The following is a 12,131-nucleotide window of genomic DNA, read 5'->3' as shown; positions in this document are numbered from 1 at the left end:
AAGCATCCCACTAGGTTACAATGAATTCAGTTTGATCTGAAAAATCAAAAATGAAACAATTGTTTTTTGGCAAGAGTAGTAATAACATCTGTTTGTAAAAGGGAGTTGGGTGTGTAGAAAAACTAAATCGTCATTATTTTTTTAAATTTTTATTTATTTAAAGCAATGGGGTTAAAAGTGACTTTCCCAAGATCACATAGCTAAGCAATTATTTGCTGTCTGAGGCTGGATTTGAACTCAAGTTTTCCTGATTCCAGGGCTGGTGTTCTTTCCACTGTGCCACCTAGCTGCCCCCCTCAAGTCATTCATAAGAATCTTAAAGGGAGCAACCGTCTCAGGTTACTCAAATGATGGGCTCAGGTTCTAGACAGATAGATAACCAATTTGTAAATAGATCACAAAAAAATGGGCAACAGGTAATAACATCAAATCTACATAGATCTCTGTAATACCTGATTATTGCCAATGTGGGAGTTTGTTTTGCCCTGGTTACTTATTTTGTTCCCATTGGAGTATTGGTAGTGAAGGGGAGAAAAAGTAGATTTTTGTTCAATGAAATAAATTTATTTAATAAAAAGAAAAATGCATCTGAAGGAAAAGAAGTAAATCCCAACATTTAATCCAGAAACAACTTTTACTTTCTTCTTGCATGTGTTGCTCTATCATGTATCTTATTTCTTTACAAGTTATATTTGCTACTGAAATTTTTCCCAATGTTTCCCACTGACAGATACTCTTTCTGACTTTCACATGCTTCATCTCCTATTTATTTATATAAATAGAATGGAATTGTGCATTGGAGTTTGACTCTAGGATTTCTGAGGAAGCAGAAGCCCCTGAACAAAGCTCTTGTCATGCTCCAGTGTTCTGAGTTTGTGTTCATCTTGGACAACATCTTTGCTCTTTTTTTTTTTGTCACAAGCTTTGGGACATTTCCTATTTTACTCTGATTGACAGTTGGATAATAACTTTTATCATTAAAACACCGTTCTAGGGAAATACAAGCTTTGCTCTCAGTTCCCCTGTCCATGGCAAAGCTTTTGTTTTCACAACTCTTTCAGAATAACTAGAGATTATCTCTCCAAAAGAGGTTCTGATATTGACCTGTCCTGTCACGTGTTGCTTACCAAGTGCCAGAGAAATTGAATCCTACTTTATCTGTTCTCTAGTGCTGCTTATTGAATCTGCCTGATGTTGAGAGGTAGCTTGGGGTCAACCGATTCTGTCTTTTCCTCTTATTCATCCCTCCATTAACCTTGACAGAATTACAAAAGTGGCTCTTCATTTTATTTTACAAAGTTGGGTGAAATCTTTCTGATTTACAGACTTCAAGTGAACAACTTAAGAATGAAATATTTTTCTTGACATTGTTTCATGTTGAAAGTGAAGCCCAAGTTGAGAATGTGTTCATTTTTGCTTCTGTAGTATGAATATATATATATATATATATGTATATATATGTGTGTGTGTGTGTATGTATATGCATATGGTGTGTGTATGTATATATTTATATGTTTGTGTAAATATGCATGTATGTATGTAAATACACACTTATTTTTGGTCATGTCATATGGGTGCTTTGTTGAGCTTGGAGAAAGATCCATGTGTAGGATACATTAGTTTAGGTGCCAGAGGTTGGATAGATATTATAAACAAGATCTGTTCCATGCTCTCAGGATGGTTATAATTATCCATCTGGCTGGCTGTCTTTCTATCTATATCTTTACCTATTTGTCTACCTATCTCTATCAATATTTATAACCCACTTATCTCTGACTATACACATATATGTTCTATACATACAGACACACACAAATATGACACAATGAATAGAGTGCCAACCCTGGAGTCAAGAAGGCATCTTCTTGAATTCAAAACTGGCATCAAACATTTATTAGCTATGTGAATCAGGGCAATTTGCTTCGTCCTGTTTGCCTGTTCTTTAGTAAAAATGAATCAAAGAGGGAAAACACAAATCATTCCCTTATCTTTGCCATGAAAACTGCAAATGCGGTCATAGAAAGTCAGACATGATTGAAAAATAACTGAAAATATGCATGCACATACACAGACACAAATACACACACATATACTCATTTTCCACTGATATGATAGGTTTTAAAACTAATTAAACACATAAAGTCTGCAGAGTATTACCTATATATGTAATGAGAAGCATTTTGCACGTGGATAGAGGGTTAGTCTCTGATTCAGGAGAACTGAGCATAATTCTTGTTTCTGACATAAATTAATTGATGGGGGGGAGCTAGGTTATGCAGTAGATGGAGCACTGTCCCTGGAGTCAGGAGTACCTGAGTTCAAATGTGACCTCAGACACTTAATAATTACCTAGCTGTGTGGCCTTGTGCAAGGCATTTTACCCCATTTGCCTTGCAAAAAAACCCAAAAAACCCCAAAAAACAAACCTTAGGAAAAAAAATTAATTAATTGATGGACCAGAGAAAAGATAGTTAATCAAGTCCAAACCCCTCATTTTAAAGTTCAAGAGACTTAAGACTTAAGGATGTGAAATAATTTGTCTAAGGTCTCAGTTTGGACATCCTAAAATCTGACTTGGTCCTCTGACTTAAGAGTCAAGGCTTTTTTGAATCTCTACTTTCTCATTGCAAAATATGGGAGAATTGCAAAATATGACATCTTTGGTTTTGATTCAGAAAATAATTATCAAATACTGTTTCTCTGGTTTCAGCCCACACAGCTGTAAGGATAAAATGGAGAATTACCTGGAAGACTCCATATCTAGCTTCCTGTAAAGGAGGACCTTGGGAAGACTTTACTAATTAGACTCATCTGCCTTTCAGTCAAAGGAGAGAGGAGAATGAGGAAAAGCTGGGTGGGTTTTGAATTTTCAAAGCTAAGCAAAACAACATGATTCTGAGATCTCAATTGATCAGACTATCCTGGGATGGGTATCATGCTCACTGGAGTTCAAACCAGTCAGAACTGCAGATGAAAAGTATAAAGTTAGATGGGATAGCCTTTTCTAAAGAAAAATAATTTGTTGCAGCTTTTCAAACTCCATTTGAGATTTTCTTGGCACATCCTGGAGTGATTTACTATATCTAACTTAAGGCTAACCCTTATATATTTCCCCTTCCTTTCACTTACAGAGCTCCCCTCTATTAGAGGCCTCAAATACTACTCCTCTAAGATACTGCGGTAGCTTTCATTGGTCTTTCTTCATTGAATCTATCCATCTCCAGTTCATCCTTCACAGAATTTCCAAAGTGAACTTCTAAAACCAGAAATCTCCCTCATCCTATCACTTAAATAGATTTCAGTGTATTACTCTTAAATTTAGCATCAAATATAAAGTGTTATGACATTTAAAGTCCTTTTCTATATTTTTCAGTCTCATATTTATGCTTATATTCTGTCCAATCCAGCTTTATTGTTTTTCAGTCATTCCAACTCTTTGTGACTTTATTTTTTTTATGTATTTTTTATTCTCATTTTGTACAAATGTTCTTCTACACCAATAAAATATTCCTGTCTACAAGCAAACAAAATACCCCTCCTCCCCCATGAACATAGATAGACTTGCTTGGGCGAAAAAAGTAAAGGAGAGAGAAAAAAACTAAAATAAAAAAAATAATAGTAATAATTGTAGGCATGGCCAGGTGGCACAATGGACGAAGCACCAGCCCTGGAGCCACGAGCACCCAAGTCCACATCCAGTCTCGCAAACCCAACAATCACCCAGCCGCGCAACATGCAAGCCACCCAATCCCCACTGCCCTGCAAAAACCAAAAAAAAGAAAGAAAAAAAAGACCCAAAATAAAATAAAATAGTAATAATAGTAGGGGTGGCTGGGTGGCAGACAGAGCATTGGCCTTTGAGCCAGGAGAACCTGGGTCCAAATCCAGCCCCAGACACCCAAAGATCACCCCGCTATATGGCCCCAGGCAGGCCATCCAGCCTCACCTGCCCTGCACCCTCCCCCAAACAATAATAACGAAAAATGTCCTTGAGTCTTTGCTCCAACACCAACAACTCTGTCATGGGTGGATCTCATTCTTTATGATAAGTTCATCACAAAAGTTATTTCCATATTTTTCCACCGTTGCCATTGCTGATTGCAACTTTCTCCTTTCTTATTTCTCCACTACCATGTACTATATTTTCTCTCTCCTTTCACTCCGACTCTGCTGTAGGGTTGCTGAGTGGCGCAGCAGACAGATCCCTGGTCCTGGGGCCAAGAAGCCCTGAGCCCCCATACCACCCCTTACGCCCAGATTCCACCTGGCCCTGTGGTCCTGGGCAGGCCTTCCAATCCCAGCCCCTTGCAAGAAGTAAGAAAGAAAATGTGTTATATCTGGCCATTCTCCCACCATGGTCCATCCTCTCCTCCTTTATTCACATCCCCACCCCTTCCCCCTGCTCCCCCCTCCTTCTTACTCCAGATGTCTATGCCCCTTTGTGTATATTTGTTGTTTGCTCTCCTAGCCAACTCTGATGAGAGCAAAGGTTCCCTCATTCCCCCTTGCCTCCCCACTTCCATGTCATTGCAATAGCTCATTGTAATAAAAAAAAAAAATCTTACGTGAGATATCTTGGACTATTCCCCCTCTCCTTTTTCTTTCTCCCATTCCATTTCCCTTTTTTCTGTTGACTCTATTTTTACACCATATTTTATCTTCAAATTCAGCTTTCTCCTGTGCTTCAACTATAAAAGCTCTCTCTACCTGCTCTATTAACTGAGAAGGTTCATATGAGCATTATCAGTGTCATTTTTCTATGCAGGAATACATGCAGTTCATCCTTATTAAGTCCCTCATATTTCCCCCCCTCTCCTCCAATCTCCATGCTTCACCTGAGTCCTGTATCTGAAGATCAAACCTTCTGTTCAGCTCTGGCCATTCCAAAAGGAACCTTTGAAATTTCCCTGGTTCATTGAAAGTCCATCTTTTTCCCTGGAAGAGGACATTCAGCCTTGCTGGGTAGTTCATTCTGCATTCTAAGCTCTTTTGCCTTCCAGTATATTGTATTCCAAGCCCTACAAGCTTCCAATGTAGCTGCTGCTAAGTCCTGTGTGATCCTGACTGCAGCTCCACGATATTTGAACTGTGTCCTTCTGGATGCTTGTAATATTTTCTCTTTGACTTCGGAGTTCTGGAACTTGGCTATAATATTCCTCGGGGTTGGTTTTTGGGGATCTCTTTCTCGGGGGGATCGGTGGATTTTCTCCATTTCTATTTTGCCCTCTGCTTCTAGAATATCAGGGCAATTTTCCTGTAGTAATTCTTTGAAAATGATGTCAAGGCTCTTTTCCTGATCATGACTTTCAGGTATTCCAATAATTTTTAAATTATCTTTCCTAAGTCTGTTTTCCATATCAGTTGTTTTTTCAATGAGATATTTCACATTTTCTTCTAATTTTTCATTTTTTTTTTGTTTTGAAGTATTGTTTCCTGATTTCTATTAAATTCATCAATCTCCCTGAATTCTATTCTTTGTCTGAAGGATTTGTTCTCCTCAGAGAGTTTTCTTATTTCTTTTTCCATCTGGCCAATTTTGCTTTTTAAAGCATTCTTCTCCTCAATAACTTTTTGAACTGTTTTATCCATTTGACCTAAGCTGGTTTTTAGCATGCTATTTTCTTCAGCATTTTGTTGGATTTCCTTGACTAAGGGGCTGACTTCATTTTCATGTTTTTTCCTTCATCTCTCTCCTTTCTTTTCCCAGTTTTTCTTCCAACTCCCTCATTTGATTTTCAAAGTCTTTTTTGAGCTCTTTCATAGCCTGAGCCCAATTTCTGTTTTTCTTGGAGTCTTTAGATGCAGAAGCTTGTGCTTCCTCATCTTCAGACTAAGTATTTTAATCCTTCTTGGGCTCATTTGCAAAATATTTCTCAATAGTCTTCCTTTTGTTTCTTTGCTTGCTCATTTTCCCAGTCTGGGCCTGGTTTGGGGTGCTTCCTGAGCTTTTGGGACACTCCCACAAGGGTCTCAGTGTTTGAGGCTCTGTCCTCCCTCCTGGTCTGTGAATGACCATAAGCTCCCCCCTCTGCCATGGGGCTGAGGTGGGGGGGGCTGCTGTTCTATGGGGGCGCCTAGACTAGGATCAGGATCTGAATGTGGTCAGAGCCCCAGAGTCCAGGGGCAGAGGACAGAGCTCTGCAGTCTCTCTCTTCACTCCCCTCCCTCAGCTCAATGGGCTCATGCCCTGGGGGCTCCGGCTTAGGGGCTCCGCCTGCTTCTGTTTCCTGGATCAAGGCTGGGGAAAGACCATGCTGCTCACTGTGTGCCCTGAGGGCTGGGCTCTATGTGCTTGCTCTGGCAGAGGTCCCCGCTGTTCCCCTACTTTGTGCCTGGTGCTCCCCGGGGTGCAGCTCAGGAGACTCCCCCACTGCTGTGAGCTGAGACTTTATAAACAAGGAGCTAAATGACTTGTCCAGGGATACATAGCTAGACTTGACCCTAAGAAAGTAAGTGTTCCTATTTTCAGACCCTGCACTCTATTCCCCTATACTACTTAGCTGCAGAAACCTCCAAGCAGATAATTGCCAAGTTAATAAACCTCAAAGACAGATTTGATGACCTTGTTATTAATTTTTATATATGCCATTCCCTTTCCCTTCTCCTTTCTCTGTGCCTTTTCACTGATATATCCCATGTTCTAGAATGTCTCCCTTATCATTTCTAAATCCTAACTTTACTCATTTCCTTTAAGATTCAGCTTAAATCCCACCATCTGCAGGAATCAATTTTTTTGGTGTCCCCCTTCCCTTTTTCCTGCTAGTGCAGTAACTCATATTACTTTCCATTCAGTTATTTCCATATTTTCTTCCATATCATAATATGAACTTCTTAAGGACATGAAACTTATTTTTCTCTTTGTCCTGAGTACTTAGCACACAGTAAGTACTTTAAAGAATCATTGATTGACTTAAGATTTATAAAGAAATTTCTCCAAATATAAAAATGACCTTAATTGAAATACTAGTGTAGAATTCATTGTGAATTCAGATTAAGATTAGTTTTTCACACTCTAAATCTGAATCTTTACTCAATGTTTCCTTTCCTTAACTAGATATTAATGTCTCTTGTTGATCCTTAGGAATACACATCTTGACTGTACTGAAAGGTTTCATGCAATGTGTTACATGTTGATTTTTTTTTCCGAGAATATTATAACTGGAATGATATGTCTAGAAAAATAAATGCATAACTTGGACCAGGGGGAAAATAAATGATTTGTCTATTCTCCAACTGTGTTTTCTTGTTCTAAATAACAGTGAGAATTTCCACAGCTCTATTCTGAACAACTTAAGCATGGTGTGGATTTTTCTAACCATTTCTACCTTATCATAGATTATAATGGGTTATTTTATAGCTAAACTCAATCATAGAATTTTGAGAATTTGTAGAGTATTCATCTGCCTTATAGTTCAATCTATATGTATAAGGAATCTTTTGTATAGCATTACTAAAAAGCAGCAAGTGACTTCATGTCCCCAAATGGAATACTAGAAAGAAATTGTTTTAATCAAGCTCTGTCTTGCAAACTTTGGGACCTTGATTTTTATTAGCCTTAATTTTCTCAAATATAAATTGGAAATAATTCATATATTCTTGCTTTCTGTATTGTAATTCTTTGTAAACTTTGTTTCTCTCTCTCTATATATATATATACATATATGTTTTATATAGTATCATATATAATAAATAATTATTGTATGATTATGTAATAACATAATGTTGGAAGAGATTCATTAATAAAATGATGGTAGACCTACGACATTGAAATAATGGAGGAAAAATGATTATCTCAGTACTCTGATCTTGTGATTGTACTTACTCAGAAAATTGGATAGAAATAAAAGTAAAAATATGTGAAAATGTTGATAATGGTACTTTTGTGGTATCAAAGAACTAGAAACAAAATAGCTGCACTTTGGGGGCTGACTAAAGTGATAATGGTAAATGAATGTAATTGAATATTATCATGCTATAAGAACTGGTGAAAATGGGTGATTTAAAGAAATGTGGGGGCGGCTAGGTAGCTCAGTGGATAAAGCACTGGCCCTGGAGTCAGGAGTACCTGGGTTCAAATCTGGTCTCAGACACTTAATAATTACCTAGCTGTGTGGCCTTGGGCAAGCCATTTACCTTGCCTAACCCCATTTGCCTTGCAAAGAAAAAAAACCTAAAAAAAAAGAAAGAAAGAAAGAAATGTGGGTCAGTTTATATGAACTGATGCAGAGTGAACAAAGAAGAACCAGAAGACCATATACACCATATTCCAATGCTAATGAAAAGCTCTCTCTAAATGGAAGTGGAGCTCATAAGTAACTAGAAAAAAAGGCTAAAAGCCCATGAGAAAGAATAGGGAAAATATTGCTTTGTTCCAGACAGTCCACTTTGCATGGCATTTCTATTTTCAGAATTGAATTATTGCCATTTTTCATTGAATGCCTATGTTGTGATAAGTTGCTTTTTCCTATTAAGGTAACATATCTTTTGATTCTATACAATGCAACTTCATTTGTCTCATTGTCTGTAGTCTCCTCTAGTGTACTTATTGATTTTTAGCTATGTTATGCGTTTTGATAAATTTGTTGGAACCAGTAGTTATTTTTGGTTTTTGCGTAATTGTGAGCTCTCTTTCTCTCGAAGAAGTTCTAACCGAGGAATGGGCATATAATAATAGATACTTAGAAAACCCTATGTGAGTTGAATTTTTTAAAAAGTCTTTCATTCTGCCTTTCTGTGCCTCAATTCTTAATGTTGTTCTCTTGACAAAATAGCAACAATGAACCCAAAAGTTCAGATACTATAAGATTACATTTTTGTGTATTTTTAAAAATACTTTGCTATTTCAAATTAAATGGCCACCAGCATTTTTCAAGTTGCATATTAAATATATTGAACTGGAATTCCAAATTGGACTTGCCATCTGTGCATCCTACTGATTATCTTTGCAGATTGAGATTTAAATTTCAAAAAATTCATGTCTCTAAACATAGTCCCAGAATGGTTTTTTTCAGAGGGAGAAAGTGGTTTCTTCATTCATTTCAATTTAGCTCCAGGAGTCTATCAACATTGAACTGAGAATGGCAAGATATGGTTCAACTTAGAATTTCATTCTGCTCTCTTTGAAGAACAGACACATTAAGGTTATGCTGTTAATTCTGATTTTTTTCATGCATATGCATAGTCATGGTCATGGCTTTTAACATATCAGTATTTTAATTAAGCTAAACTACTAAACTTTTTCTGCCATTAGGGCTAAACATTCTGGGGAAGCAATAATGAATTGCTAGCATCCCTGGGACTACCCACTGTTCTGCTGGCAATTTCCAGATGAATGGATATTCACATAGTAGTTCGATATCGGTGACAGTGCTCTAATGATCAACAATGAGCTCCTCTTAGGACTGAGCTGGAAGGGGACCAAAGGGAAAGGATGACAGTGTGAACATCCCAATATATTCTTGTCATTTTTTCTCAGCTTTCCTGCTTTGATGAACAACATCATTACTGAAATAATAAATATTAATTAATATCTGCATCATTTTTGTAAGTGATAGTTTAGTACCACAATTAGTGTAATTAGGATACAACGTAGTTTAGTGGCATGATAAATCATAGTGCAGAACATGTTGACTCTTTTCCATTATGATATATTAGGTAATTTACTCACTTCATAATAACTGAAGAAAAGAGGGGGGGAAAAGTTATCAATGACAGCTGTAGTAGTATTGTCTCTACTTCTGTAGCATCTTTTATTATAGTACTAAATACTTTGGATTGCTGATGTTTTTAATTACCATTTGTTTATACAGTGGTTAAATCATAGTCACTGATTTAGAAACTTCCCATAAAGAAGAACAGATTTGGAATATTTTCCAAGATAGAAGACTAAATGAGATGATTTTGTCATTTCCAAGTTTGTATTTCTGGGGGTAATGCTTATGGAACTTTATGCATTTTTGTTTTGTTTTCCAGAACCAATGAGAACACCAAAAACATTAAAAATTGCTGAAATCCAAGCACGACACATCGCAGTGGACTGGGAGTCTTTAGGCTACAACATTACACGTTGCCACACTTTCAATGTCACTATTTGCTACCATTACTTCCGTGGTCAAAATGAGAGCAAAGCTGACTGCTTGGACATGGACCCCAAAGCACCCCAGCATGTTGTGAGCCATCTGCCACCTTACACAAATATCAGCCTCAAGATGATCCTAACCAATCCTGAAGGGAGGAAGGAAAGTGAGGAGACAATTATTCAAACGGATGAAGATGGTATGCTCATACCATGTTACAAAAAAAGGAAATATTTTAATAATTTCATATTACTCTAGTTGAATTATACTAAACTTCACTGAAAACTTCTTGAATTCTATTTGTAAGATCGAAATTAATCCTAATATCTTCACTGAGAATGATTAGTTTTCTTGAAATAAGTTACCAAAGGGGCGGCTAGATGGCGTAGTGGATAAAGCACTGGCCCTGGAGTCAGGAGTACCTGGGTTCAAATCTGGTTTGGACACTTAATAATTACCTAGCTGTGTGGCCTTGGGCAAGCCACTTAACCCCATTTGACTTACAAAAATCTAAAAAAATAAAAAAATAAAAAAAAAAATAAGCTGCCAAATGCCATTGGCAATGCAGTGTTTGAACTGTGCTACAGATTAAGCTTTGATTAAGGATTTTATCAGGTAGTTAAAAAAGTTTAATAGTTTTAATTATTATGATCTGTATTTCAAAATACTTTGCAAAGCATTCAAATGATCATTACATTTTTGTAATTCCTAAACCCAATATTAGTGGCTTCAGGTTTTCTAGGAAAGAAAAGCAATATCATGCCATTCTCTCATTTCAGTTTAAAGTGTCTGATAAATTAAATTCTGTTAGGTGAAAGACTTTCATTACTTGATAACAGAGAAGTATGGGTAGTATCTGATGTGACTAGAACTATTTCTTATCTTTTAAAAATCATAAATAGAAATATTACTGAAAATATTAATTGAATACTTTTAACCATTTAAGACTGATAGTTAGCTAGTTTGTGCATTTGCTGGGCCTGGAATCTGGAAGCCCTGAGTTCAGTTCTGGCCTCAGACATTTATTATCTGTGTAACCCAAAGTAAGTCATTTAAATTCTGTTTGCATCAGTTTCCTCATTTGTAAAATGAGTATAATAATATCTCCTAACTTGTAAAGCTGCTATGATTTTCCAGTGAGATAATAATTCTAAGAAGCTTATGGTATAGTATCTGGCACATATTATGCACTATATAGATATTAGTTGTTTTGTAATTTATTTTTATTATTAACATTATTGTTATTAACTAGTAAAGAGTAGATGGTAGACAGTAAAGATGTCATAGAGAACATCTTCATACTTAATAGTGAAGCCTACAAATATATATATTTTTAAAATAACATCTCTGTGTTCTCCAAGCATTTTGTAGCTTTAAACAGATCTTAATATTAGGCTGGGGTTCATTCCTCATCAGTAACAGGAGTCAGAGCTGTAGCTAGCAATTATAATATGCTGTTCAAGAAACATGAAAGATGAACTTAAACTAGCTCCAAACCTTGAAACACTTTAAAGCTTATAAATTCCATTATATAAAATATCTCACTTGAGTTTCAGAAGTAGTTAATCTACATGTAAAATTATCTCCATTTTAGAATTTTTTTGAAGGACGCTCATATAAGCTAAGCGGATAACCCAGGATCACAGAAGCAGTAAATGGGATATGAACCCCTATCTTCTTGACTTTAGACCTAGGACTCTATTATGCCATCCTGCCATTCATGTATCTTATATACTTAATGGAGATGAGTTTATATATGTATAGAGTATCATAAATTTAGAACCAGCCTCTAAGACAATGGTATCAAACTCAGGTAGCTATGGGAACAACTAAACCATACATTAGCATCCCTAGGGGCCACATTTTTACATAGAAAAACATACAATAACATATTAACATATTCTATCATATTCTTATTTATTTTGTTAAATATTTCCTGATTATATTTTAGTCTAGTTTGAACTGCATTCAGGTATGTTGCCAGTAGCATTGTGCCATATGTTTGAAAATCTCTTTTAGTCCATTCTCCCTTGCTTAACAGAGAAAGACACTAAA

The 12,131-nt window shown here is 36.4% G+C and overlaps 1 protein-coding gene across 3 annotated transcripts in view; it reads left to right on the top strand.

Moving 5' to 3' along the window:
- Positions 1 to 12,131, top strand: part of PTPRK (protein tyrosine phosphatase receptor type K) — a 721,956-nt gene that overhangs the window by 552,154 nt on the left and 157,671 nt on the right. For all 3 annotated transcript variants that reach the window (XM_074187554.1, XM_074187553.1, XM_074187555.1), the window contains one exon: positions 9,973 to 10,275. In XM_074187554.1, coding sequence (XP_074043655.1) covers positions 9,973 to 10,275 — 303 coding nt within the window. The remainder of the gene's footprint in view (positions 1 to 9,972; positions 10,276 to 12,131) is intronic.

This window comes from Macrotis lagotis, chromosome 5, assembly GCF_037893015.1.
Source record: "Macrotis lagotis isolate mMagLag1 chromosome 5, bilby.v1.9.chrom.fasta, whole genome shotgun sequence".
Lineage (NCBI taxonomy): Eukaryota > Metazoa > Chordata > Mammalia > Peramelemorphia > Peramelidae > Macrotis > Macrotis lagotis.
The sequence above is the reverse complement of the archived record's forward strand: the minus strand, read 5'-3'. Positions and strand labels throughout refer to the sequence as shown.